This window comes from Gadus chalcogrammus, chromosome 18, assembly GCF_026213295.1.
Source record: "Gadus chalcogrammus isolate NIFS_2021 chromosome 18, NIFS_Gcha_1.0, whole genome shotgun sequence".
NCBI lineage: Eukaryota > Metazoa > Chordata > Actinopteri > Gadiformes > Gadidae > Gadus > Gadus chalcogrammus.
Window position 1 is genome coordinate 5,886,749 of NC_079429.1, and position 26,527 is coordinate 5,913,275.

General features: G+C 47.4%; 1 protein-coding gene across 1 annotated transcript in view; it reads right to left on the reverse strand.

Annotated features, from left to right (window-relative positions):
* The window catches only part of LOC130371767 (rho GTPase-activating protein 23-like), a 43,012-nt gene that overhangs the window by 10,196 nt on the left and 6,289 nt on the right, over positions 1-26,527 (reverse strand). The window contains exons 2-9 of the mRNA XM_056577629.1: positions 6,927-7,121; positions 4,617-4,647; positions 4,367-4,459; positions 3,884-3,962; positions 3,716-3,776; positions 2,038-3,490; positions 1,176-1,346; positions 19-124 (exon numbers count right to left, since the gene is read on the reverse strand). Of these exons, the coding sequence (XP_056433604.1) occupies positions 19-124; positions 1,176-1,346; positions 2,038-3,490; positions 3,716-3,776; positions 3,884-3,962; positions 4,367-4,459; positions 4,617-4,647; positions 6,927-7,121 (2,189 nt within the window). The remainder of the gene's footprint in view (positions 1-18; positions 125-1,175; positions 1,347-2,037; positions 3,491-3,715; positions 3,777-3,883; positions 3,963-4,366; positions 4,460-4,616; positions 4,648-6,926; positions 7,122-26,527) is intronic.

Sequence of the window (26,527 nt, forward strand, 5' to 3'; positions counted from 1 at the left end):
AATAGGGACCAAACTCACGAGAAGACGCGTCCCTCTTCCCTGAAGGTGTTCAGACCTTCGTCACATGACTTGGAGCGCTCTGTGGTGATAGCCAGCAGGTAGGACGACCGGCGCCCCTTCATGCCTGAGGTCAGCATAACCACAGTCAAATACTTAGTATGGGACGCCTTAGACGATAAGTGCAACAATAAACCAAAGTACAATACCATGGCCGAAGAATTTCTCCAAACTACTCCTATGCTAGCAAACTATGAAATAAATGCTCATATTTGAAGCACCTACAGTTCTCAAATAAAGTAAAGCAAATCGCCTATTACTTGACTATTAGGACGAAGGAGGAGGGGAGAAGACAGAGGTGTGTTCTTCAGAAAAGATGAACAGTTAAACACTTAACCAACAAGCCTGGCTGCCTATCAAAAACACTGTTACGATGTGTCTGGGATGCCTCACCAGGCTAACATGGACACCCAGACTAATAAAAGATGTTTCTGTACCGCAGGATGTGTGTTTTGGCACTCAGTGTTGAGTTCAGTACAAACCTGTCTTTGATATACGTTTGTACAGGGATACGCTACATGCTTCTGTACTGCAGCATTTTTCAAGATGTCCTTTAGTGTTTGTTATTGCGACAATGTCACAGGGAATGTGAAGTTGACGTCACACTGTGTTATAATGCTACGGGGAATGAGCCATGTTTAGAGATGGCTTCGTCTTTTGGTCAGTTGGTCCATAATATGTTCCTGCAATATAGGAGGCTGTAATAGTTTAAGTAAAAGCACTTTTACTGAAACTATTGCAGCCTCCTCTAATGCAGGAACATGATCAGTAAAAGTACTTTTTACTGAAACTACTACTGAAACGACAGCCTGCTCTTATACTTTTCCTGTTGGTTCAGCCTCAGTAAAAGTTTCAGTAAATATACTCTGTAACTAAAAAGTATTTTTACTGAAACTACCACTGAAACGACAGCCTCCTGTCATACTAATCCTGTTGGTTCTGTCTCCCAAGATGGCTCCCGGCGTGACGTAACTTCCCATTCCCTATTATGTTATCGTCAACGCAAAGAACCTCCACAGACAGACTCTCAGATGAAAGGGTGCTTCAGGGGTGTGTGAGGGGGCAGGCGGGGTTGGGGTGAGAAGGGTTAGGAGGGTGGGGGGGGGGGTCACACTCACTGCAATCCTTAGGTCGGAGACGGACACAGGGGGCGGTGGTAGAGTGGGACAGGGTGGGGGTGACGGTGTTGGGGGTGAGGACAGTGGAGGCTGGGGGGTCGGGGACAGACACCACCAGGCAGGCCTGGACGGGGCGGGCCTGCAGGTCCACACTGGGACTGGTGGGTTCATCTGTGTGAGACCGACAGGGTTAGGGGCAACACGTGTTACACACAGGACAGACTGGGGGGGTCACTCTGAGGGTCGGACCCAGAGACGAGGCGAGACGGGACTGTAAACGGCAGTTTGAGAATTTTTTTTGTGTCGGAGTGAACAGTCTACTTTTAGACTCATTAGTCTCAGGCCGTCCTCAAGCTTCAACATGCCGAATCTTAGCATACGACTGTCTCAGCCAATCAGAGACTGGTGCTGATTGACAGCTGTCAATCTTGCCAAAAATGAGCAGATTCGAATCTGCTCATGTTTGACAAGATTGACAGCTGTCAATCCCGATGCGAATCAGAATCTAAAACGGGATAGGTGTCTCGTCTCGTCTCTGGGTCTGAAACAGGGTTAATATGTTCAGTGTCATGCGTGGGCCACATGAAGACTCCACAACAATATTCTTCTCCTGGGTAAATCATGGAAAACAAATCCTATAGAAGTCTAAATCCCACGTTAAAGGACCGTTGAACACTACGGTAACACTGATGCTATCCCATCCCAAACGGATTACCTCTGTGAATCATTTTAGTCAAAGGGAACTAGGGGATTAGTGCTTAGTAATACGAATCCTTTTAGTCCAGTTCCGCCACTGGCATCTGGCATCCTAAAGTGCCGCAGCATCTGAAGCAGCATGGACTGGATCGCCGGCGCCACTGACCTATGAAGGGTATGGAGGACAGGGAGTCCAGCGTGTGCTGGGCCAGGCTGCCGTTGACCCGTCGAGGGAGGCTGCCCCCCCTCCACCCAGCCGAGGGCAGCGTCCCGGGGGGCTCCGTGTGCTCCAAGGTCGGGGCGTAGCTGGTGTGTCGGAGCGCCAGCGTGCGCCGCCCCGAGGGGGGCTTCTGCCTCAGGACCACCTCTTGGCTCAGGGGCGAGGGAGGCGTGGCCTGCCTCTCCGCCTCCCCCTCCGGCTCCCCCTCCTCCTCCCCCTCCTCCTCCTCCTCGGAGGGCATGGCTGGGGTGGAGCGCGGCCGGGGCGCCGCGCCCCCCTCGCCCTCCGAGGGGCTCCAGGCGAGGTAGGGGCTGCTGTAGTTGGACTCCCGGAACGAGTGGGCCTGCTGCAGGAGGTGGTCCGCTTTGCGGCAGAAAGAGGGGCTGTAGCTCTTGTAGCCCACCACCTCCTCCTGCTGCAGCGTCCGGGTCTGGGGTTCGGCGACCTGCCGGCCCCTAGGGGGCGCTGTGGCGGTCGCCGCGGTTACAGGGTAGGTCACTGCGACCTGGTGGTCCGACGGCCTCTGCTCCTGCTTTGGCTCCCGGCCCTTGGCTGAGTGTGAGCCCTGGGAGTCGCAGCCGGGCGGGTGCGGTTGGTGGGCGTGCGGGGCGACGAGAGCCGTCGCCTGGGCGAGGGTCTCCCTGGAGCGCCCGTAGGTGTGCTCGTACTCTGCGTAGGCCGCCAGCAGGCTCTCGGAGCAGGACTTGTTCCCCGGACCCCACGGACCCCCGCCTCGCCACCCGGGGTCCGGGGAGCACGTCGTGGTCTGCTGATGGTAGAGGAGGGTCTCGCGCCTGCGGTGATTGGCCGAGGACTCCGGCTTGGAGGCGGGGCCTAGGGCCGGGCTCAGCCCCAGGTCGGCCAGGCGGTCCTGGGAGACGCTGCAGTGGCGCGGGGGGGACATGAGCTCGGCCGCCTCGGCCTGGCTGTAGTACCAGTCCGACAGCGCCTGGTGGCACAGCGCGTCCGAGTGGGAGCGCGACGTGCCCGGGAGGCTGCCCTTGCGGGGCGGGGGCAGGGTCGCCGAGGCGATGGCGGCGTTGTGGTTGGCGAAGTGGAAGTCGAGCGCGGTGACGATCGACGACGATCGCCCGCGCCACTCCCGCCCCGACGCCGCTAAGTGTCCCGCGCCCGTGTCCGGGCACGCCCCGGGCCAGCCGGAGGCGTGCGTGGGCGGGGCGGCGGCGCCGGGCGTGCGGTTGTCCAGGGGGGACACGGCAGCGGCGGCGGCGTGGGGGTGGCGGTTGTCCAGGGAGCTGTGGTGGGGGTCGTGGCCGCCCTGCAGGGGGGTGCAGCTGGGCTTGGAGCCGGAGTAGCTCAGGGAGGGAGGCTTGGGGAGGTCCTGAGCCTCTCCGCTGTAGGGCTCGTTGCCGGTCAGGTAGGCGTCCTGGGAGAATGCCTGGGGAGAGGGGTGCACGGTGTGAGACAAGTGGAGAGAGAACCAGGAGGGAGCAAAGAGAAGGAGAAGGGAAAGCGGAGCGGAGGCTGCATGCTGTGGATGTTTTCGTAGTTTTGCGTTAAAATGTAATTTGATACTAAAATTGTGAAAATGCTCGAGAGGAATCCGGGTTGTGATAGGCTGGGAACTGAAAGGGGAGAGAGAAAAAAGAAGTGTAATACTCACACTTACCAACTGCAACACATCCTCGTCTTTTGGCATTATGGACAGTTCTAGAATGTTCTGACTGCAGACGAAGAATGGATAGAGGGTTGGATTATAACCTTAACCAGACGATAACGTGTTTAAAATGTTAAACTAGGATCGTTGAATTGAAGTGAGTTATTTTCTTACCTGTTTTGGATTAAAGATATCACCTGAGAGTAGGTTTTCCCCAGGACAGTCTCCCCATTTACCTTCACTAACCTGTCCCCTGGAATACAATGAGAGAGTGAATAAGGGAACGGATGAGTGAGTGAGTGAGTGAGTGAGTGAGTGAGTGAGTGAGTGAGTGAGTCGGCCCAGATCACCAAAAAGTTGATACCGAGCCACTGACAGATGCATTATTATTACCACTTTAAAGCTGCTGTAGGAAAGATTTAAGAGCAATTATTTAGTTATTTTTTAGCAGGTCTATAGCCATCCATCAGCTATCAGTGAGTGAAATGCTCTGCTTTTTCTGCTCTCTGCTTAAGTACATGGTAGTGATGTATTTGTTGTGTATTTGTTATGTGTGAGATTGTTATGTTAAATTGTGTGTAATGTTATTCCTACCAGTACACAGGTCGGCATGTTGTGTTATTTAGTGTGTTGTCTAGTGTGTAATGGTATTCTTACCAGTACACAGACCAGCTAGTTGGGCGGGGCCTTTATCCTTCACACTCTTCACAAAGATGGTGTCCATGGGCTCCAAGCGAGAACGCTGGCCGCCTGCTCCAACAAAACATGGCCCATGAGGAGAACATGAGAACCACATCTCATACCCTGTACTAGTTAGATTACATATTGTATGGGTAGTTAAACTATAGCATAAAATTAAGCAAGGCGATAACCAAAGTCATAAAACGACAATTTCTCAGATTCTCACCTTTGTCATTTTCGTTTCCATTCTCGTCATCCTGTCCGAAAAGAAGTCGTAGTAAATTAGACACTGAGCCACAAGGTGGCGCTGTAAACACAGAACTCTGTTGAGATGACCAGCTCCGCACAGTAATACAACTGGATCGATAAACATGAATAATGGACCTCTGCGTTGAACACGTTGCAATAACGAATTCAAAGTATAAAATTACATAGATGACATTAAAACAATGTAAAAAAAAAAAAAAAAAAAGACAAGTATATAAATAAATATCTATACCAATCACAACATACTATTACAACCCAGAACCAGTATTGTACTTTCAATCACCTATGAAACACTAAGATCCAATAACATTTACTGTATTAAGATATTCATCTTAATGTAAATGATTTAGATAATATGTATTCCAACTTGTTGGTGGTGGTAGTGGTGCTGGGGGGGGGGGGGGGGGGGGGGGGGTATTGGACCACAACCAGTTCCAATGTATTGTTAACACACACACAGACACGTACACAGAGATCCACTCTAAATGTGTGTGCGTGGCAGCAGCTGACGTTGCAGTTCCGCGTGTGTTGCCGGCTTGGCTGACTCGTCTGACTGATCGACTGACTGACCGACCGACCGACCGACCGGGCCGGCTGGCTGGCTGGCTGGCTGACTGGATGACTGACCGGCTGACCGACCGACTGACCGACTGACTGAATGACTGACTACTGGCCTGGCTGACGGGGCTTTAAGGCTTGCTGAGCTGGCTCATTCCTGAGCAGACAAAGCTTTGGGACACACAGGATGTGGAGCTGTGTTGCAGTGCCCGCTGCCACACCACCAGCAGCCACAGCAGTAACAGCTACTGTGCCGGGCTAAGAGGCCACAAAAATGAAACACTGCGATTCCCAGAGGGCTTTGTTGATGGCTGCTTCAAGTGGTCAGGGAAACGTTTCATTGTTTTCTCCGGCGGTTATGCCCAGGAGCCCGGGCGATGATGTAATGCTCGACCCACAACCTTGGGTCTTTAGTGTTTAATTCATCGTGATGGAGGAGATGCTGCCTCTGGCCTCCACGCTGTTTGTGAAGAGGCAAACGTGGTGGTGGTGGTGGTGGGGGGGGTGGGGGGGGGGTTTGTGGCATTCTGAGGTGTGTGTGTGTGTGTGTGTGTGTGTGTGTGTGTGTGTGTGTGTGTGTGTGTGTGTGTGTGTGTGTGTGTGTGTGTGTGTGTGTGTGTGTGTGTGTGTGTGTGTGTGTGCATGGATTTATTTTGAATCAATTCACACACAGTTTAACATTTCTTTAAAAGGAACCCAGACCCATATGTTTAGAGTTTATCTCTGTGTATATGTCTGTGTGTAAACAAAACACTAGAACTCATTTCAGATGAAAAGTGATGTAGTGCTTGTAGGGTAGTGATTTTAACCCCCACACCCCTTGGAAAATATCCTTGTCACGAGGAGGAGTGAGCAAAGCCTTAACAAAAACATGGCCGCGCCCCTAAATAGTACAAGCGTCGACAGATGCATGTTTTAAATGCCTCAAACAAGGGTGTTTGCGTAGTGGGCTACGATACAAAAAATACTCCCTTTGAGGTGCTGTCCGGGCTCGGAGAGGTCCATTCATTACAGTAACATGGATGGTGAATGCTACACTATACGTGATGCCATAGTAGCTATAGTATCATGCAGTGGTCCGCATTAAAAGTGTTGTTGTGGGACTTCCTGACCCCGTCAGGTGGCAAAGGTTTAACCCCTTAGCTAGGTTAGCTTATCAGATTAGCAGTAACATGGCTAAGTGCACCGGCGTCATGTACCAGACCATGTGTTACTGTTACTGTGTGGAAGGAGAATTGAACTGGTATCATTGATGGGATGGTCTACCCATCTTCCAATACTCCAGTTTAACCGTATCCCTCTGGTCAAAGGCATTTTTAAACCGGTTTAAAAAAGGACTCTAAAGTCTTAAATAAGTCACCAAAACTAAATCTTTCTCCAGTAAATAAAAAGTAACATACTGTATTATATATCATATACTTTAATATACTGGAACTATTAGCCGATCAATCGATCACTTTCTTTGATCAAATCTCAATTGACCTCAACGATGGATAAATGGCGATGACGACGAAGGGCCGTCAGCAACCTGAGGGAGGACTCTGACGCAGCTCTATATTTATATATCTACAGTATTATGTGGTGGTACGACCAGAGGCCCAGGTCCCTTCAGGTTGGTCTGGGGTGGGGACTCCAGTGCAGCCCTATATGTATACTGTGTATCTATATCCAGTGTGATATGGTGCTGAGGTCCACCAGACGTGGGGGTCACCTTGAGGGGGCTCTGCAGGGAGGACTCTGGGGGGTAGACGATGAAGTGGCGCAGCGTGAATCCGAAGCCCAGGGAGTTCTTCTGGAGCAGCAGGGTCCGTGGGGCGGGCCAGGACAGACCCTCCACCCCGCCCGACGACAGCGGCCGGGGGCGGCTCTCGTTGGACGACACCATGCCGTCTCCATGTCCTTTAGCCTGGTCGTGGATGAGACAGAGGAAATGTTAATGCAAAAGTGATTTCAAGTCTCACTTCACGGGAGTGATTATGGCAATTCATTCACTTAACTGAATAAAAAAGTGCATTCCAGAGTCGTGGTTGTACGTGTGTGTGTGTGTGTGTGTGTGTGTGTGTGTGTGTGTGTGTGTGTGTGTGTGTGTGTGTGTGTGTGTGTGTGTGTGTGTGTGTGTGTGTGTGTGTGTGTGTGTGTGTGTGTGTGTGTGTTGACAGTGTTTGAGGAAGAGTAGAAGCATCAAAGAGATAGATACGCATTGTAGAATAGTCATAGGATGGGATTTTATTGATCACATTATTGAAATCAATAGCGATCAGCACTGACCATAGATATGTCCAGGTAATTTTAAGTGGCAAGCTAGTTGAAGTTAACACATTGTTACTTTAAGGACTTGACCCAAACCCCAACCTGAGCAAAATTCCTGGCATTTCCCTCAAGGAAACTCTATTTTGAGTGCCAACTTCGCCCATTACTTTCGATTTCCCTCCCTCCAACAATGGCAGAGATAAACTATAAACACACGTCTGGTTATAATTAATAGTTCTGGAACAACAGACACACCTGGACTTAAAAACAACAGTCCTAGAGAGCATTTTGTGAGAGCGTAACGTTGGAATTGAACAGATTTCAATGCTTTACATTTTTCAAATCACTACTAGTATCTCAGATGTCATTATCAATCCCACTTCACTTTGGCATGCTACCCTAATTGCTGTAAGCTCGCCCTTGTGTCGACAGAGCTTTCACTTTACCACTTGAAAATTAATCTTCTCCTTAAAAGGTGAACTAATAGATTCCAGCTATTTTTGGAGTGGATTTTGTTAGAAATGGCTGGGGATCCTTTAGCGAATGAAATGCTCTGTGAGGAGAATATGTTTTCAATTTGACCCGGCCCGCCTGACATGTCGTTCATGATTGGTTCCGGCAATCCATCTTGCCTGTCAATCAAAGGTGATTGACAACACTCCTCAATGGAAGTGGACATAGGGAAGGAGGGAGCAAAGAGGGAGGGGAATTTTTGTGGGTTGCTTTTTTCTCCCTCCCACTCTCTCTTTGCAGCTCTCAAATCTTTCCTACAGCAGCTGGAATGCTACAATGGAACACACCTAGTACCTCAAAATAGTGTCTAAAATGCCCTTTTGCTTCTGGTCGTACCAAATACATATACAGAGAGACACACACACACACACACACACACACACACACACACACACACACACACACACACACACACACACACACACACACACACACACACACACACACACACACACACACACACACACACACACAAACCCCCTTAAGGCTGGTTGGTGGACAACCCTCACCCTATTCCAACAACAGGAAGCATGTGTCTTGAGACAGGAAGTGGAATGCATAGCATGGCGCAGACAAGGTTTCTGGGAAGTTTCCTAATAATTGTTACACGCATATTTTTCCATTAGCGAGAGCCAATCAGTTTAGCAGTGCTTTTCCTGCAAACAAACACATAAAAGATAGAGATAAAGACCTAATAACATACAGCTAACACAACAGCACATTAGTATCACGGTATTAAATTAAGATACACGAATTATCAAAGTTGTCAGTTAGCATTGAAAGCCTAATCTTTAATGTACAACATCGACCCCCTCCCAGGCGAGATCGTGACCCCTGCCACTGACCACTAAAGACCAAACAAAGCCTGGATGTTGTGTTATCAGACCAAGGATATTTTCCTAGGCATGGATTCAAGACCAGAGTGAAAAGTACTTCCTGTCTACTATTTCTATTTGTCCTCGATTAATCAGGGAGAGAATAACGCTGGCTCTGCCCCTCGACCTTACGGTACAACAACAGGCACTCAAGCACACTGAATAAATAAATAAAAGTGTTCATATCTATAAGAAAAACAGGGTTATTCTTCAATGGGTATTTTTGCAATAACTGCATTGTCGTTCATATCTGCGCATATTTCCCACACCAACGTACGTAACCCACAAACACTGAGGTGAGATGTACGCCAACTTATTTTTAATGTCCTGCACATGTCCACACACGACCACACACACGCTCACGCACACACGCACACACACACACACACACAAACCTGACTCACCATTCGCTCACACAGTGAGTGTGAAATAGCAACCCCAGCAGTGTTTGTTTAACACAATGCCCTGAATTGTGCCAAATCTATTTATATGTTGTGCTGCAGTCCTGTTCAGGTTGCCCAGTGCCTACTGAAATCACCATCCTGAACTCAAAGCTCTCCGGGTCAACGCCTCAGCAATACATCCTACAAGCAACACAGGATGTGTTACTTTATCAAATCCATCTTAGGTGCTACTGCTATACGTTTTTGATACTGCATGCTGTATTTGTAGCTGTGTATGTAACTACAATCCCAGCTGAGAGCCATTCTGATGACATGTCTGTATTTTCTATAAGCAGCTCCATAGTAAAGTTACACCTCTATCGTAAAATAAACACACGCTCAGCAACACCAAAGCACCCAGTCTAGTTTAGAGCATGAATCTCTGTCCAGCCCGTCACGCCCCTTTGCTTCCCTCTTCGCCTCCACTGGGCACCCCTCGCTTGGAGCATTATATTACATAACGCCCAGGGTAGGCAGAGGCATGCTGATGTAGATACACACAGACGCGCACACACACACACACACAGACATGCACAAACACACTCGCATACACACAAACGCGCATACAACCGCACACACATGCAAAAAGGCACACATAAACGCGTGCACACACACACACATGAAAGTGAATGAATAGTATATTTTTACTCTTAAAACACGTCATAGAGAACAGCCATGTGGTTTCTGTGTATTAGGCTTGTAGGGAGATTCTCATTGGCCTCAATACAAAAACAGACCTTTAGAAATAATCTTTTTATATTTATAAAAGCTTTTTAAAAACAGATCGGATATTATTTGCGCTCAAAACAATGTAAGTTACCAGAATTAGTTTGAAATATATATATTAAATCCATGTAAATAAATATGTAGCATATAGATTATGGTATAGAAAGTGGTCACCCACACAGCCAGAAGAACACTTGACTCATTTTGAGTGTGTGGGAAGCTCTGCCATCATACCAAACAATCTAATCACCTCCACTAATAGAGATATTGTTTGGATGAGAGACATTTTCCATCCTACCCTGTGAGCGGGGTTCGACTACCCTGTGAGCGGGGTTCGACCGTGGTAAGACCAGGGTAAGACCAGGGTTAGACCCGGGTAAGACCAGGGTTAGACCAGGGTTAGACCAGGGTTTTCCCAAGGATTTCCGATGGTTTTCCCACGGTTAAACCACGGTTAGACTGCACCAAGGTTAGGCCAGAGTTAAACCACAGTAAGACTATGGTAGGGCAGGGAAGGTTAGAGCAAGCCGGAGTCCTAGAGAACCCTCACCTGTCCACTGGTATCAGATCAGTGCAGACTCAGAGCCTGGGAGTAACTACTCGAGGGCTGCACCATTAGAAGAACAGAGCTCTACAGATGCATCGCATATTGTGATACAATACTGTGATACTGCGTTGCGGCTTTTCATTGCGATTGGTAGATTATAGCTTCAATGGTAATTGTGTGGCGCCTACTATATAAAAAAACACAAGTATAATCCGATTGCTGAGTTGTAACTCGTAAATAATCGAATTGGTATCAGATTTTATTGTCTTCTCCAATTGTTATTTTTTTAACATATATATATATATATTTTTTTTAATTGCTAGAAAAAGGCAATTTCGATTTATCCTCAATAAATGGGGCCCTCCCACACAATGCTGCAATGTTCGGAGCAGGGTGCTCTGATACTGGCCAAGGCATTGGGCGATATCGAGCATTGGGCGATATACTCAAGGATGAAACACAATCATATAAAAGAGCAGACATCAATACCATCCAGCGGTTATATCTGTAGACCATCTCAAACGCAGCCCCGTCCGTTTTCCAGTCCCAGCTTGTCGGAGGTCCACAACTCTAAAAACCATCTACCGCAGCACGCATATCTGCTCTTACCCAGGACAGGGGGTGGCGCTGGTGGTGACGTTGGAACAGCCTCCTGGGGCCCCGTCTTCGGGGGGACACCACAGGGCTGGCAAGGGGTGAAACACCTGGCGAGACGCGGCCGGAGAGGCGCGGCGAGGCGGCCCTTAGCGCGGCCAGCCAGATGCAGCGTGGCTCCGGGTCGCTACAGTCCACCCCCACGGAGCACTGGAAGCACCACTTGTGGCCCAGTGGGGCCGGGGCCAGGGGGGACACCCTCATGACACACATACACATGCACACGCAGGTGCATCGAGCACATACACACACACACACACACACACACACCCACTCTCGCCAAGTGTCTAGGAGGGTGTTGCGTCAGCGATCAAGCGATGCGGTCGTCTACTGAAAGCGTTGGAGTTCTGCATGGTGGCCTCGGAGCCAGATAGCTGCACTGGCAGATTGTTGAATCAATGAGAAGTAGAGCTAAGGCGCTCGTAGGTATACTTGAAGGGTATCCTTCCTCAGACATCGTGGGACCTCATTGGTCGCCCCCTCAGGAACATTCAGCAACGCCCGTGTTTGGTAGGCCGTGGTTTTTACTGGCATGTCTTCAGATTCAAAACAAGACCGGTCCTCACAATATGAACTTGGTTTAATCTCCTTTCGGGATCAAGGAAAGTGGTCCGAAGCCATCTTGTGTCTTTGCTGTATTATTCATACACACATCTGTGTCGTCAAATAGAACAACGTTGACATTGGCCGTCTTCATCCTTTGTTTCACACTCTTGATCAACTCATCAATTCTTTACTCCAATTCCCTGCTCCTCATGGAAGTCATTAGGTAGCATTTGGAAAGGCACATACTAGGATCACGCTTGAACAAAGTCAAACCCCAAAAGAAGAACATTTCCAGGCGCCATAGTTGTAGCAGTCCTCTTCAGAACTCCCAGAGCAATCCCATCCCATCTGTCGGCCAGTGATGACGTTCATTAAACCACCAACCTGGTCCTGCCAGTTCGACTGCAGGGAGCTTGAGTGGAGACGTGGAGGAACCGAACTGTCCTCTGACAGAAAGTATCTGTGGTAACTGTCAGTGCTGTTGGAGCCGGATCACAAAGAGTTGCCAGCGCTGGACGGCATCCCACACGCTGCTACGGGGTGGTCCAGTGCACCGGTCCACGCGCTCAACACACATCTATTAGCTCTGGCGGACCATCTTTAGCGCTGGTTAACTATAGAGCTCGCTCTTCTCGGCAACAGTGCCTCTCGCTCTCTCTCTCTTTCTCTCTCTCTGGCAGCCACACATTCTCTTTCTCCCCGTCTTTCTCTCTCGCCCTCTCTGATGTCCCTCCTACTCTAACCACATACTCTCTCTCTCCCTCCATCTCTCTCTCTCCTCTCTCTCTATCTCTCTATCCAGCTCTATCTCTCTCTCTCTCTCTCTCTCTCTCTCTCTCTCTCTCCTCTCTCTCTCTCTCTCTCTCTCTCTCCTTCTCTCTCTCTCTCTCTCTCTCTCTCTCTCTCTCTCTCTCTCTCTCTCTCTCTCTCTCTCTCTCTCTCTCTCTCTCTCTCTCTCTCTCTCTCTCCTCTCTCTCTCTCTCTCTCTCTCTCTCTCCTTCTCTCTCTCTCTCTCTCTCTCTCGCTCTCTGCTTGGTCTCCCTGTCTCCTCTCTTTAGTCTCAGAGCCCTGTGTGTGCAGCTCCTGGCCTTCTGACAGTGGAGAGCCCGTGTGTCCATGTGTGTGTGTTACACTAAAGTATAACAGTGTGTACATGTGAATTTGCCCGTGTGCGATGACCTAGCCCTGTTATAAACTGCACACCCCCCCCAGACCCCACAACCCCCACACCTCACAACAACCCCCCTCAAAGGATGAGCGCAAGCGTGGCTGTGCGGTGACAGCGTTCACAGACCCATTTCTACTTCAGGAACGAGGTGAGCGGATGATGAGCTGACGTCCATGAAAAACACCTTCCCCATCCGGGGCCGCGTGTCAGCTCGGCTCCCCTCTCCCTACCGTCCCCGGTCCTCTTGTTCACTCCACTCCTGTCCATTTCGTTTAATCCGCTCGGCGCCTCATTGTCAGCAGGAATCAGCTCAGTAAATATTATATGAGAACTCCCTTTATGAACTCTGTCCACTGCTTTATTCTTATTCATCTGTCTTCTACAGGCCATCTGTTTTGTGCAAACATGGATTTTGCAAACATTTGCATTAAAAAGACACCATCAATGTTCATTATGAAGCATAAACACTCCACAATGACATCCAATGCCAATGTATTTAAAAATAAAAACGCAATGACTGCTACCGAACCCTTCACTTTGAGTATCAATTCATGTTGAAGCTCATCCCTTAAAGAAAGAAGTAAGTAAGTGGGGTTCAGCCCTGTCTGTCCCTTTGCCATCATCCTGCTCCATCTCTGTGTATTTGGTTGAAGTAAAGACAAAGCTTAGCTGGCAGCGAGTTACATAAGGTACACAGGGCTTGGCCTACGCAGAGCTGGGTAGCAGCGTGAAGTATGGTCAAACGGTGGTAAGGGGAGCAGGGTAAACAGCGTGCAATCACCCAGAAACATAGTCTGAAGAGACAACAACCCAGCAGGCAATGGCTCCCAAGGTTAACAACACAAATAGAGAGGCCGTTTCAGTTGGAAACCAAGCAGAGAACCTGCAGATAACAACAAAGCGAGTGTAGCAACACTGTAACAGGAAAAGGCACTGAACAATGTGATGTGTTTGATTAGGGGTCCACACAAGAAAAACATGATGTAATGATACAAGCAAAAGGACCCTTTATGATTTCACAACGCCACCGTTGTGTTAATACCCACTTCTATCCAATAGTGGGCAGTATCATGTAAAGAAGTCTCTGCCTCGTGTTTCAAGTTCCTCTAAGATCTCCTTCCTTCCGAGTCTACTGACTTCCACCTGGATTTATGGTGAGGCTTTACACGTTTTCAGCTTCATGTAGCCAACAAATAACCATATTGTGAAACACTTAATCAAGTGCGGTCAATATTGAGTGAATTATAATGACCTGATGATGCCTTTGAAATAATGTGAGTTTAGGTTTAAAATGACAACTATAGCAACTATACCTAAAACAGTGTCCAAACATCCTCAGTTAAACTGTTAAGAAATGTAGGCATAGTATATATATAATTGCTATGGATATTGTGGAACATTTAACAAGAATTATGCATTCAAGCTCATTAAAACCATGCAAACTATTCCAGTAGTTATGGACGGGTCTACACAATGTCTTTCAGTAAAGAAATCTTTATGCACACACGCCTTGTGTTTGGTCATGTATGTGTTGAAGTATGCTTTGGAGTACAGACTGGGAGGATTATAACCCTAGGGGGGAAATAAACGCTTGCCATCGACTTCCACTTCATCCTCGGTGTGGGGCCCGTTACCCACAAGTACCCCCCAACGTCCCCCCCACGCGTGGGCCGGTTTATCACGCGACCAACACCCCGAGATAGGACGGTGCGGATCCCTGACAATGCTGCCGTTTCCTAAATACCTCGACTTTGACCCCCCCCCCCCCCTCACACAAAAAGAGGTCGGAAGGAATTTGTTTTAAGATATGTCGTCCGCCTAAACCCCCCCCCCCCCCCCCCCCTCTCTTTTATGTTCAATGTCCTGTTTCCTCCGCAGCATAGACATTCCTGCGTGTTTATTGTCCTCAGAGAGAAAGTATTATACCCGGGATTCTCCGGAGGTATACTGTGACATTTAGGGTATGGGACCGAAAAGCAGATGGAAAACCAATGTGCAAAACATTAAAAAAGGCTAAGGCGAGCAATAAATACAAAATGTTACAATGTACTTATTGTCCAATACCCCAAAACGGTGAAATACAAAGAATTTGAAAGAAGCTCGTCACTTGTGAGAAGGTCGTTTACTGCAATATCATCAATCACTTAAAGTTAATTACTGGAATTATATATATATATATATATATATATATTATATCACACTATATGTTGCTTGATGCCGCTATGCAAATATTATGAGGCACATTAGGCACATCCTCATGATGGGCATGAATGAGCTTGAAGAGGACAAACAACATCACACACCAACTCTGATCACACGCACGGACGAACACACACTCACATTATCTCCCAGCCCACCTCATGAAAGCCTAATTGACCTATTTTTAGTGAACTGTGAAAATTGTTACGAGCAAAAAATAACATACCTAACATAGTTTGCCCTGTCTAATTTTCCTCCAGGTCACAGATGTAAACTGCCGTTTACCTTTCTCTTGGAAAATGAAGTGAACGTTAACAAACATATACTAATGTTTGTGGAAATCAGCAAGACGGTCTGGCTTGAGAAGTTCCCTTCTTAGAAAAACAATACACTTGAGAATTCAGTAAATAATATCAAAGGTTAATTGATCGATTTGAGATCAGAGGTCCTAGGTGTTTGTCTCGTTGTCCACTAGAATGAGCTGCATTACTGTTGTTGCGCCATATCTATTTGTCTTTAATCTCATTAATCTGACTTCAGATTTAAATCTACACTCTGATGGCAGACTTGCTGAAATCTGGGTGGTGAAGGGGGCATTTCACTTTTTTCCCCCTTGATGTTTGTTTCAACCAATCATGTTGCTGGAGGCTGGGATCTGTCAGCGCGTAATTGGCTATTAACGGCGAACGCAAACTCGGCCAGCAGATGTCAACTGACAAAAATCGACACTGTTAATTTTGCCACTATAGAATTTCACTTGAAAGACACAGAAGTCTTCCTCCACTCACGCTAATTCAATTTTTTTGGAAGAATATCTCTGTCACGAAACAGGATCCGAGATGGATCTATGTCTATCTAGTGAAAACCTTTTTCATATAATGGAAGTATCTGATGTACTTTGATACCTGTATCATGATGCACACTGTCATTTCTGGAAAGCCAGATTTGTGCTAATGCAAAAATATCCGGTCCCTAACCATTACCCAATCTCCCTTTCACATAACAACAACCACAGTTCCCAAAGTTCCCAACCACACAAAGGAATATTTAAAGTTGAATTAATTCCTAGTTTAATGAATGAGCCACTGTGATCAGTGGTCAAGAACACCCAGTGCCCTGACCTTGTTGTCTCGAGTCACCATGATGAACACCGCTCAGGGGAGCCCAGGGACATTCTGGGCTGTCCTATGATGTCGTTTGGTTCAGGAAGCACAGCTGCTCTGGGAGCAGCTTGGTCAAGTGAGGCCCATTGTGACATTGGCTCTCCTGAATGGGCGAGGACTGACACCAGGCCGGCCTTCAGCTCCACCACAGCAGCTGTATCAGGGCATTGTTCTGCAGCGGACACTGGGCTGTTGTGTGGCCGAGTCAGTGGCTGGGTCTGGGGATTCTTGTTCCCCCGAAGGAAAAGGATCAAGGAAAGGACAGGTGATGGTGGACTCTCAGAGCGACCCACAGGGGAACATGTCTGAACGAAGACCCTAGACACTCAACTGAAAGTCGAAACCATTTAAGTATTGAATGCAATTATTTTTAAGGTGATTTAGGATTTGTGACAAATTCAATCCAAAACTTTTTTACTATCATATAACCTTTTCCGGTCTTCTTATATATGTCCAAAGGGACAAGTTCGTAGACAAGACACAGCTACACACACACAGGTGCACACAGAATGGCAAACCAACAAAACAAATCTCACATAAAAATATGAGATTTGAGAAAAAGCATGTCATTTTAAGCATGAAGGCACAAAGAAATAAAACCTGTCAAGCTCCTTAAAGAGCACGGTCATAAATAGATGTTTCACGCTTTATAAAACAAACAAAATTCTCACAGCAGAAGAAAGGAATGGCTTGGCTCACATCTGCGATCGGTGCAGCGCTAGGCGTCAGGTTTGAGCCATGGCAGCTGGGAATGGGAGGAGAAGGAGGAAGAGAGGGAGGAGGAGGAGGGTGGAAGGAGGAGGAGGAGGAGGAGGAGGAGGAGGGTGGAAGGAGGAGGAGGAGGAGGGTGGAAGGAGGAGGAGGAGGAGGAGGAGGGTGGAAGGAGGAGGAGGAGGAGGAGCTGGGGGATTGGATGGACGAGGAAGGGTGGAGGGAGAAGGCGGATGGAGGGGGGAAAGGGAAGGGGGAGTAGGAGGATGCGGATGGGTGGAAGGAGGGAGGAGGAGGAAGAGCAGGACAGCTCTAATAGATAGAGTGAGGGGAGGGAGTGGGAGGAGAAGGGGGAGTGCGATGTGTGCGGGAGGTAGCCGTTACCGGGGACTGCAATGGGCGGGACGGCGCGCACCCGACACCACATCATGTTCCGCTGTCTCTCACTGCGAGCCTCTCATTTTTTTAAACAAAACCAAAATAGCTGTCACGTGATGGAAGCCTTTGGCTCTGAATGGGAAACAGTTCTAAGGACACAAACGCCAAGCCCCGAATGGCCTCACAGAGTAAAGCAGGGAGGGGCCGGCAGCGCTGTCTGTGTGTACTAGAGGGAGCTCTTGCAGTGTAGTTTGGCTCGTTAAGTTACAGAGGGAGGGGGGCGGGCGGGGGGGTGGGGGGGTGGGGGGGTGAGGGGAGTCGGGATGGCCTGGAGGGGCTGTGCCGTGGTACCCATCCCTTCAGCCAGGGCCAGCAGCTGGGCATCCAGATGGGACTGTACCCCCCCCCCCCCCCCCCACTCCCCACCCCACCCCTGCTCTCTGTCCCGGGGGTTTTACTCTGGAGCTCTCTGCAAGACAGAGGTAAAGAGGGATACCACACACACACACACACACACACACACACACACACACACACACACACACACACACACACACACACACACACACACACACACACACACACACACACACACACACACACACACACACACGGAGGCAGGGCAGTGCACCTGGGTCCCAGTGTTCCCTTCCCCCCCGTTTCTCCTGCTTGCTTGTTATTTGAATCACCGCTTCCTACCCTTTAGCCCACCAGGAACATCTCTCCCGTCCTGTCTCTCTCACAGATCTCCACGCTTCACACTTAAGTTGTCACGAAAAAGTAAACAGAAGTATATTTATATTTCATTTGATGTCTGTTTTGTTTTATCTTCCAACACATGTACACACACACGCACATAGACACACACACACACACACACACACACACACACACACACACACACACATGCACACCATTCCATTGCCACGCTGTAATCATTCTTGGTGTTTCGCGGACGCATTCTTGTCAGCCCACCTGCTGACAGAAGAATGGCCCAGTGTGATGCGGGGTAAAGTACATCTCTGTCTCCCGTCCCCTCCTGTCCCCCCCCCCCCCCCCCCCGTACGCACTCACCCAACGTCCGTCCGTCCGTCCTCGTGCACCACCACCCTTCCTCAGACCGGGTGAGCCCGAGGGGGCTGCCAGCTGACAGCGTGTCAAACCGTGGGACCCCCACCTCTGGCTTCAACCGTCAACAGCGCAGAGTCATCATCACACCTGGTTTTCTTCTCAGGTGAGGACACACACATAGAAGATGACACACACACACACACACACACACACACATAAGATGGAACACGAACACACACACAACTTGGATGAGATTGAAGTCACACACACACAAGATGGAACATAAACACACACACACTTAGATGAGATGGAACACGAACACACACACACTCAGATGAGATGGAACACAAACAAACACACACTTAGATGAGATGGAACACGAACAAACACACACTTAGATGAGATGGAACACGAACAAACACACACTTAGATGAGATGGAACACACACCCAGCCTCACAAGATGGAATACAAACACACACACACACACAGATGAGGTGGAACACACACACACACACACACACTAACACACACTCCCAAGCAAGGTTGAACACAAACGATGAGATTGGAACATAAACACACACACAAGATGGAACACACAGACACACAAACACACACAACATAACAGAGCCCCATTGTCACGCCTGCTTTTGAAAACAAGTCCAGGCACCCCCCTCCAACACTGCCCCCCACATCCCTCCAGCCATCGGACTGAAGCTCCTTCCCCTAGCTCTCGCTATCAACCGACACCACCTTACCACACACGACCTTTGACCTCTCATTGAGAGACCTTAGATGAGAGAGGGCATGCCGTCTAGCGATGGCCATCTTGTTGTCACATACCAAAGCCCACTCTCTCGTCGCATCCTGAGAGTCTAGTTTATCCCGTCCCACTGGCGTTGCACACCGTGTCACACTTCCGCTCCGATGCGTCTGCGTGTTCAACGAGGGCTCGGAGGTTGTAGGCCACACGCCGACGCCACAATGAAAGACCACTGAAGCCCCTGTTCTGATGAGAATCGGCCGATGATAATCGGCCCAGATTTTCTTAATCGGTGCATCCTTTCACCCACATGAACACCTGCCATTCACAGAAGGTTATTCGCTTGGGCCGTAGATTAATTACTTTTGGACCCTGGCTGCTATTCATGGCTGCCATCACCTTGTTAGGACACAACCTAAAAACTTGACCTAAAAAACTCACATTCCAGGTGTAGATAGGCCTATAGGGCTGCACAGGCAAGATGCATCATGGGGGTTTTTGTTGGAGATAATGAGAGGTCTCAAGAGGGTTTTTGTAGTCAAATACTAAACGTAAATATACTACCTAACAAAATCTTTGTTATGCCACGTCTCGCATGAAAAATGCTGCTGTAGTTACCAACACAACAATGTCTCCTCACAACGACAAATCATTTTACGGTTAATGACTAAACAATTACCAAAAAGCCATAACTACTAACAAATCCCAACGATCCTATGCTTTCGTAACGACGGCAAATTATTTCGAGGTGACATCGCAATGTACAAGCCCTCTATATCCCCTAAGCTATCTGTCCCTGTCCTGTACTGCACCCTGTCCTGTACAACGCAAGGTTTTTTGTCGGTTGAAAGGGGTGTGGTGCTGTTGTGTCAGAAGGCAGGCCAGGGACTTGATGGAACTTGGGCACAGCTGCAAGTAACTAGCTCCAACTCTGTATCTCTTGCAATTATGCGGTTCCTTTCCTCTCTCGTCGTCGCATCACGTGACACACAAATACACACCATATAATATCACCACAGCGCAGCCGAATTTACCATGTGGGGGACTTTGTATTTCATGTGCATCGCATCTTTGGTCACACCCCCGTCGGTCCACTGCTGTCATGTCTGTGTGCCAACATCAAATGTAAACATTCCAAGTGGATAGGTCACAGACAGCTATTATCACTTCTCTTGGGAAGCGGCTAAGTGGTTCTGTCGCTCTAAAGGATGGGATGGAGCTGTTGTGACAGATCATGCTTTAATAACAGGGCTAAAGGACTTTCATGTTCCCCTCTTTGCCCGCATCCCCCATGAAGAACTTAAAGTGACAGTGTTTACGCACTGATAACGACCAGGCCTATTGTCGGTCTAGCTGCCTGCAAATGAATGCCTACCGAGGGTACTAAAGATGGGTGAACACGACTCGTGTGAGAATGGCAACCCCATGCTTCCGCAATTCTCAATAATTAAAATGTGTATCCGTTTGCCTATCTGTTTTTTATCGTTGTTTTATGTTGGTATTGGCGGGCAATGGCACCCATTACACTCCTAACCATGCCTGGATGTAGCGATCAGTCTTATGCTTTCCTTCTCAAGGATTCTTCCTTGAAGATAAAGGGAGTTTTTCCTTGTCCTTCTCTGGAGCAAGTGTAACGGTTGTTATAAAATGTTGCATGGGAAGCCCTTTGATAACCGGAACTGTGATTCAGCTTAATGGACTTGATTTAATGTTCAACATCAGTCTAGACTGGATGGGTTCTGTTGCTTGCGCATGACAGAACATGGCAAATGTTCCTCCATTGTGAACTAATGAAGACAAATAGAGTCTGGACTGTTATACACTGATGAGCTGCCGCTCGTTGCGGACCTACTGAGGGTAGATGGTCGAGGAGCTAGTGCACACATTCAAGACTGTACCGGTGTAGTCCATGGAGGACCTGGTACAGACATATAAGGCAACAACAGTCTGCTCTACCAAGCACACAGAATGTGCTGGGGTGGGCACGAGTGATATTTATTAAGTTTATTAAATACAGCAATGATACATTTCCATCTATTTTTTTGTCAACGGTATGCGTTTAAATGGTTGTTGCCTGCTGATAATATGTTTATTCACTCTTGTTATAATACCGGTAAGGTGTTTTAGTGATCTGCTGTGTTGTGTAATACCAATTTGTATTTAATATTTACTTATGTGGGCCAACATTCAGAGGAGTTGCATATAAACTCAGCAATCTCAACAAAGAGGATTCTGGCTTTAACTTGTTGAGATGTTTTATTGGCATTTTCTGAAAGCATGTAGCATTGTACTATTGGATTTGTAAGTTAGTCAGATATCAATTAGTTCTAATGACAACAGACCAGCATAGAAATCAATGCAGTCCTGTATCGCTTGGCACAGTGCCTAATACCATCACAACCTAATAGCGTGTACTGACTGCTACATAAACACAGATAAGCTAGTGATATGGTTATTTCCACACAAACATAACCTATGATGGGTAATTTATAACATCAAGCCTCTTGCATTCCGTGTATTGGTATGTAACTCGTCATGGAATTTCACAGCATTTCACAACGTAGAGAAATTAGGGATTTCACTGAGAGCATACAATGTGTCCTCTGTGCCGACTATCATATGTGGGCTGACATATGGAGATGCTGGCACTGTGAAGTTTTCATTGTTCCCCTGCCCACCCATCCGAGACACGTTTGTACAATGGGGGTATGACTGCATTACTGAAGCATACGCAGTAATTCACACGTTTAGTAGCAGGAAAAGTTCAGTTCAGACCGCTCTGTCAATGTGAAAGCTCTTACAAAACACAAGTCATTCAGACTTCAGGCTTTATGATATAATCAATGTGGCAACGTTTGCAATACATAATTAACGAGGGTACTTTATTGATTAGTGTACCTTTTAATATTTCATGTACATCCCTCATCCACACTGTGTAGGCTGTTTTATCTAACCTAATACTCGGGGTGATGGTCTAAAATCTGCAGTAAACGCCCGCATGTCCTGGGACTGCATGTGGAATTTGGTAGTAGGAAAGTGAATGAAGTCATCCAATGCACTGCATGTTGCACTGCACTGAAGAACACAACGTGAACTTTGAATGCAAACAGCCTGCTGAGAGAATGAGCATGACTGATGAACGCCGGGGGATTGTGGCAGAAAGCAGCACAAAATGAACCCATGTCTAGCCGGTGTTAACGACATAACACATCAATAGCCTTGTTACAATTTAAACCTTATTTAAAGTTAATAAAAAAAAATCACGGAACAATGTGAGAGACAGTTACACATGGGACTGCGGAGTACTCACTGGTCTGTCAGAGTGGGGTGGGATCCCAACAAGGCAGAAAGCGACTCCATTCATTTGACTAGTGGAGCCTCAAGGTCTTCTACTGGCTGACAAAAAATGTTCTTTCCAATTTAGTTAACCACTGACGACATGATGGAGAGGTCGTCCCCTCTCACTGAATTCCGGCTGTCACCTGGTTCAAAAAATAGGAGGATAGTATGTCTCCTCCCTCAGCCTCGGTAGTCAGTAAACATCCCGCGGCTACTACAACCTAACGTAGTTCATCCCACGACGGACCGCCCGGAACGCGATCCTGCAAATGAGCGTTATTGGCGAGAGAGGGTGGGACGTTCAGTTACAAATGTTTAGCGGCGGGAGAGAGGGTGGGGCTTCTGAAATAGTGGTGCGATATTGCTTTGTCAGATTCTTCATCAAACCTCAATGCTAATTCTTATTGTCGTTGTTTTTCTTCTTGTTATTGTTATTGTTCTTGTTCTTGCTGTTGTTATCATGTTTCTATTATTCTCGCTCAAGAGACTGTCAGTTGGGTTACACAACTCGTAGGAACTAAGAGACCGGAAATTGCCTTGCGGTAGACCGGGATAACGCTATAATTCAGCGTCTTCTCTCCGACTAGTACAACAGCATCACGAGCTGACTCCAGCCCGCCTAGCTCGAGACCCTGTGCTCGAGACGCAACAAAGGTAACGCCCCGCGCTTAGATCAGGTCGGCATACATGAAATGATGGCTAGGGGGCGCCATAATCTTCTTCATATCAAACACAAAAAAAGCTGCTTGAATGCAATTAAAAACTTAATCATTGTATAATCCTTTGAACATAGTTGAAGAGATTAACTTGTGTTTCTCTGTAAAGGTGTTTACAGGGTGAGTGAATGCAACATACATCACCTCACAAGTTAGCACCAAAAATGCCATTATGAAAGAATGTAATACTTTTCATTGATCCATGCCCCCACTTATGATAGCTGATATTTCCCGGTTATGTTGTTAGCAGCCGGAAACCCATCTCTCGTAGCACGACAAGACTTTGATGAAAGCAATATTGAGTTCAGATTGGAACTCGCTTCTTTATCAACATGCCATTATCAGAACTCTTTTTAGCAAACCTTTCTATTCTGCTGCCACTATCCATAGTAATAAATAATGCATGGATCAACATATATCTTCAACATTTTCCATTTGGTTCTACATCTAAAAGCAAACTTGAATTAAAAGTGTCTATTAGGGCTACATCTTAAATGTGACTTGCAATAAGTAGAGACAACTTTCTCAATCTTTAGATGGAGAACGCATGCTGACCAATGCAATTATGCAATAATGCATTGGTTGTGGTGAAAGGGTGGTCATTAATGTATTACAACGCATCAATATATCTATTTTTGGTGGAGTGTTTTGGTCAGCAGCACTTTACCAGAGATATAGAATCCATTTTACAACCATTACGAAAACTAGGCCAACGTATCCACGTGTTATATGCACACGTTTTCATGTTCTATTCTCATCCACTCTTTGCTTTATCTTGTCCGGGTCCTGGTTTGACTTTCTGTCTTCAACACCAATTCATCTCACTACCGCTGTGCATTAAGTATTCTGGAGGAGAGCGCTTACACTTGAAGGAGCAAAGTGTGTATATATGTGTACATGTGTGTGTATGTGGAAATATATATGTGTAGGGTGTAGTCTGTGTGTGTGTGTGTGTGTGTGTGTGTGTGTGTGTGTGTGTGTGTGTGTGTGTGTGTGTGTGTGTGTGTGTGTGTGTGTGTGTGTGTGTGTGTGTGTGTGTGTGTGTGTGTGTGTGGCACGGTCACTGGAGCGAAGCAGAACCAATGCTGATGTTTGTCGACAGGTCCCTCGGGCCAGAGGGGAAAGCAGGCACACACACACACATGCACACACACGCACACGCACACACACACATTGAGTCATCCTGAGACATTACGCAATCATAGGTCGTGAAATCACAAGGGATAGGATATTTATACAACCGCTCTCACTTTGAGGTTATTGTATTTCTTTGCCTATTAACATGAAGACGGCACAAAGTCTGATGAAAATTATAGCATATGATGAAGACAACATATGATGATGACAACATTCCCTCCAGTACATTGTCTCCAAACTCTGACATCCTTTCTTGCCAATATCTGAACCTGAGGTATCATCATATTATATGTTTTTCATTATCCATGCTGTCATTATCATTATGTTTTCATTATCAGATGTTGTCATTATCCTATGCTGTCATTATCTTCATGTTTTTGCGTTACCATCGATATTACCGGCTAATGATGATTGGGTAATAGCTATTTGTGTGTGTCAGCAGATGCAGAAAACCTAAAAGTTGGCGTCAAAAACATTTTGGGAGAGTTAGAAATGGGGTCACGCGCCAAAGATGTTGGGAACCACTGATCTGGAAAGTCTGGAGACATGAGAGTGAAAACTGATTGGGGGGGGGGGGGGGGGGGGTGATATAGCATCCCTACACGATGCTGGTTGTAGCAGCAGGGGGTGCAAATCTGTGTGTGTGAGTGTGTGTGTGTGTGTGTGTGTGTGTGTGTGTGTGTGTGTGTGTGTGTGTGTGTGTGTGTGTGTGTGTGTGTGTGTGTTGGGTGAGGGGGTTAATCTGGCCTTGTCCCTGAAAGAAGTTTGATCCCTCCACAGGGGGGCGAGGGGTGTCCCCACAGAGGTCCTCAACACTCCCCCTCCCCCCCAATCCTTAATCCTTAACCCACAACCCTTTAAACCACACCCACCCTCACTGCCCCACCCCCACCCCATCATCCTCTTTCTCCTCCAAAACTCAAGTGAAATTTCACTCCATTGCTTACTTATGCACTTTTATGTAAAGCGACTCATTAGTGTATTTGTAACCCCCAGTACACCCTGTTTGTGTTCGGCAAGTACTTATAATATATGAGTTACATCGACTTCATTATCAAACGATTAACACTGCCAGTGAGCTATAAATATTTAGTTGTGCAAACAGCAATGTGCTCATAACATTGTGTCTGGCCACACTATTCATATTTAACCATAATTTTCTCTAATAATTCAGTGTGTTTGTGTGCATGTGTTCGCGTCAGTGTGCATGTGTGTGTGTGTGTGTGTGTGTGTGTGTGTGTGTCAGTGTGATACTGTGTGTGTGTGTGTGTGTGTGTGTGTGTGTGTGTGTGTGTGTGTGTGTGTGTGTGTGTTTGTGTGTGTTTGTGGCTAGAGAAAGAGATGCCCCCATCTGTCTATTTACAGCATCCCAGCGATTTCTCTAAACATCTAATCCTCATTCTGTAATCCTTCCCCTGCAGCAGGGTGGACTAGCAGCCACTACCGTCACCCACCACTAGAGGGAGACACACGGCAGGGCGCTGTCCGACCTTCTCCGTTTCAGTGTATTTTAAATAGCCACAAGAACACACAGAGGAAGAGCAGTCAGAGCAGTCGGAGCAGTCAGTCTTCCAGTTGTGGAACAACTTCTTCTTGAAATGAGTGTCCCGGCCCAATCACGTAGGACTAATTGGTTTAATTCTACTGCTGTGGCTTACGGGACTCGACCCTATAATCACCTGTGATCGACTTCACATCCAAGAGATCATGTAGTGGTACACCTTGTCCCTTAATCCCCTCCCCCACTCGAAGCAAGATGGCATAGCTACACTGTAAAAAACTGTTTACACAGTATTTCCTTTTCTACTCTTCTTTATGTACCCGCCTTTTTCAGGGTTTCAGCTTCTATAATCATGTTGTTTGCTATTTCCATCACAAAGCCTATACTCTTTGTCAGAGACTGCCATTTTCCTCACGAGGGGGAGTGTCCACCCATTTGAATGAGGGATGGATCCACCTACCAGCCAACCCGGTGGACTGTACAATCTGGTGGAGTTATGGGTTCATCCATCCATCCATCAAACATCTGGCTGAACCCTCCCACTTGTGATGTCACAACTAGAGTAAGCGGGTAGAATTAGGAATGGTTTATAACGGCAGATCAACGACATCACA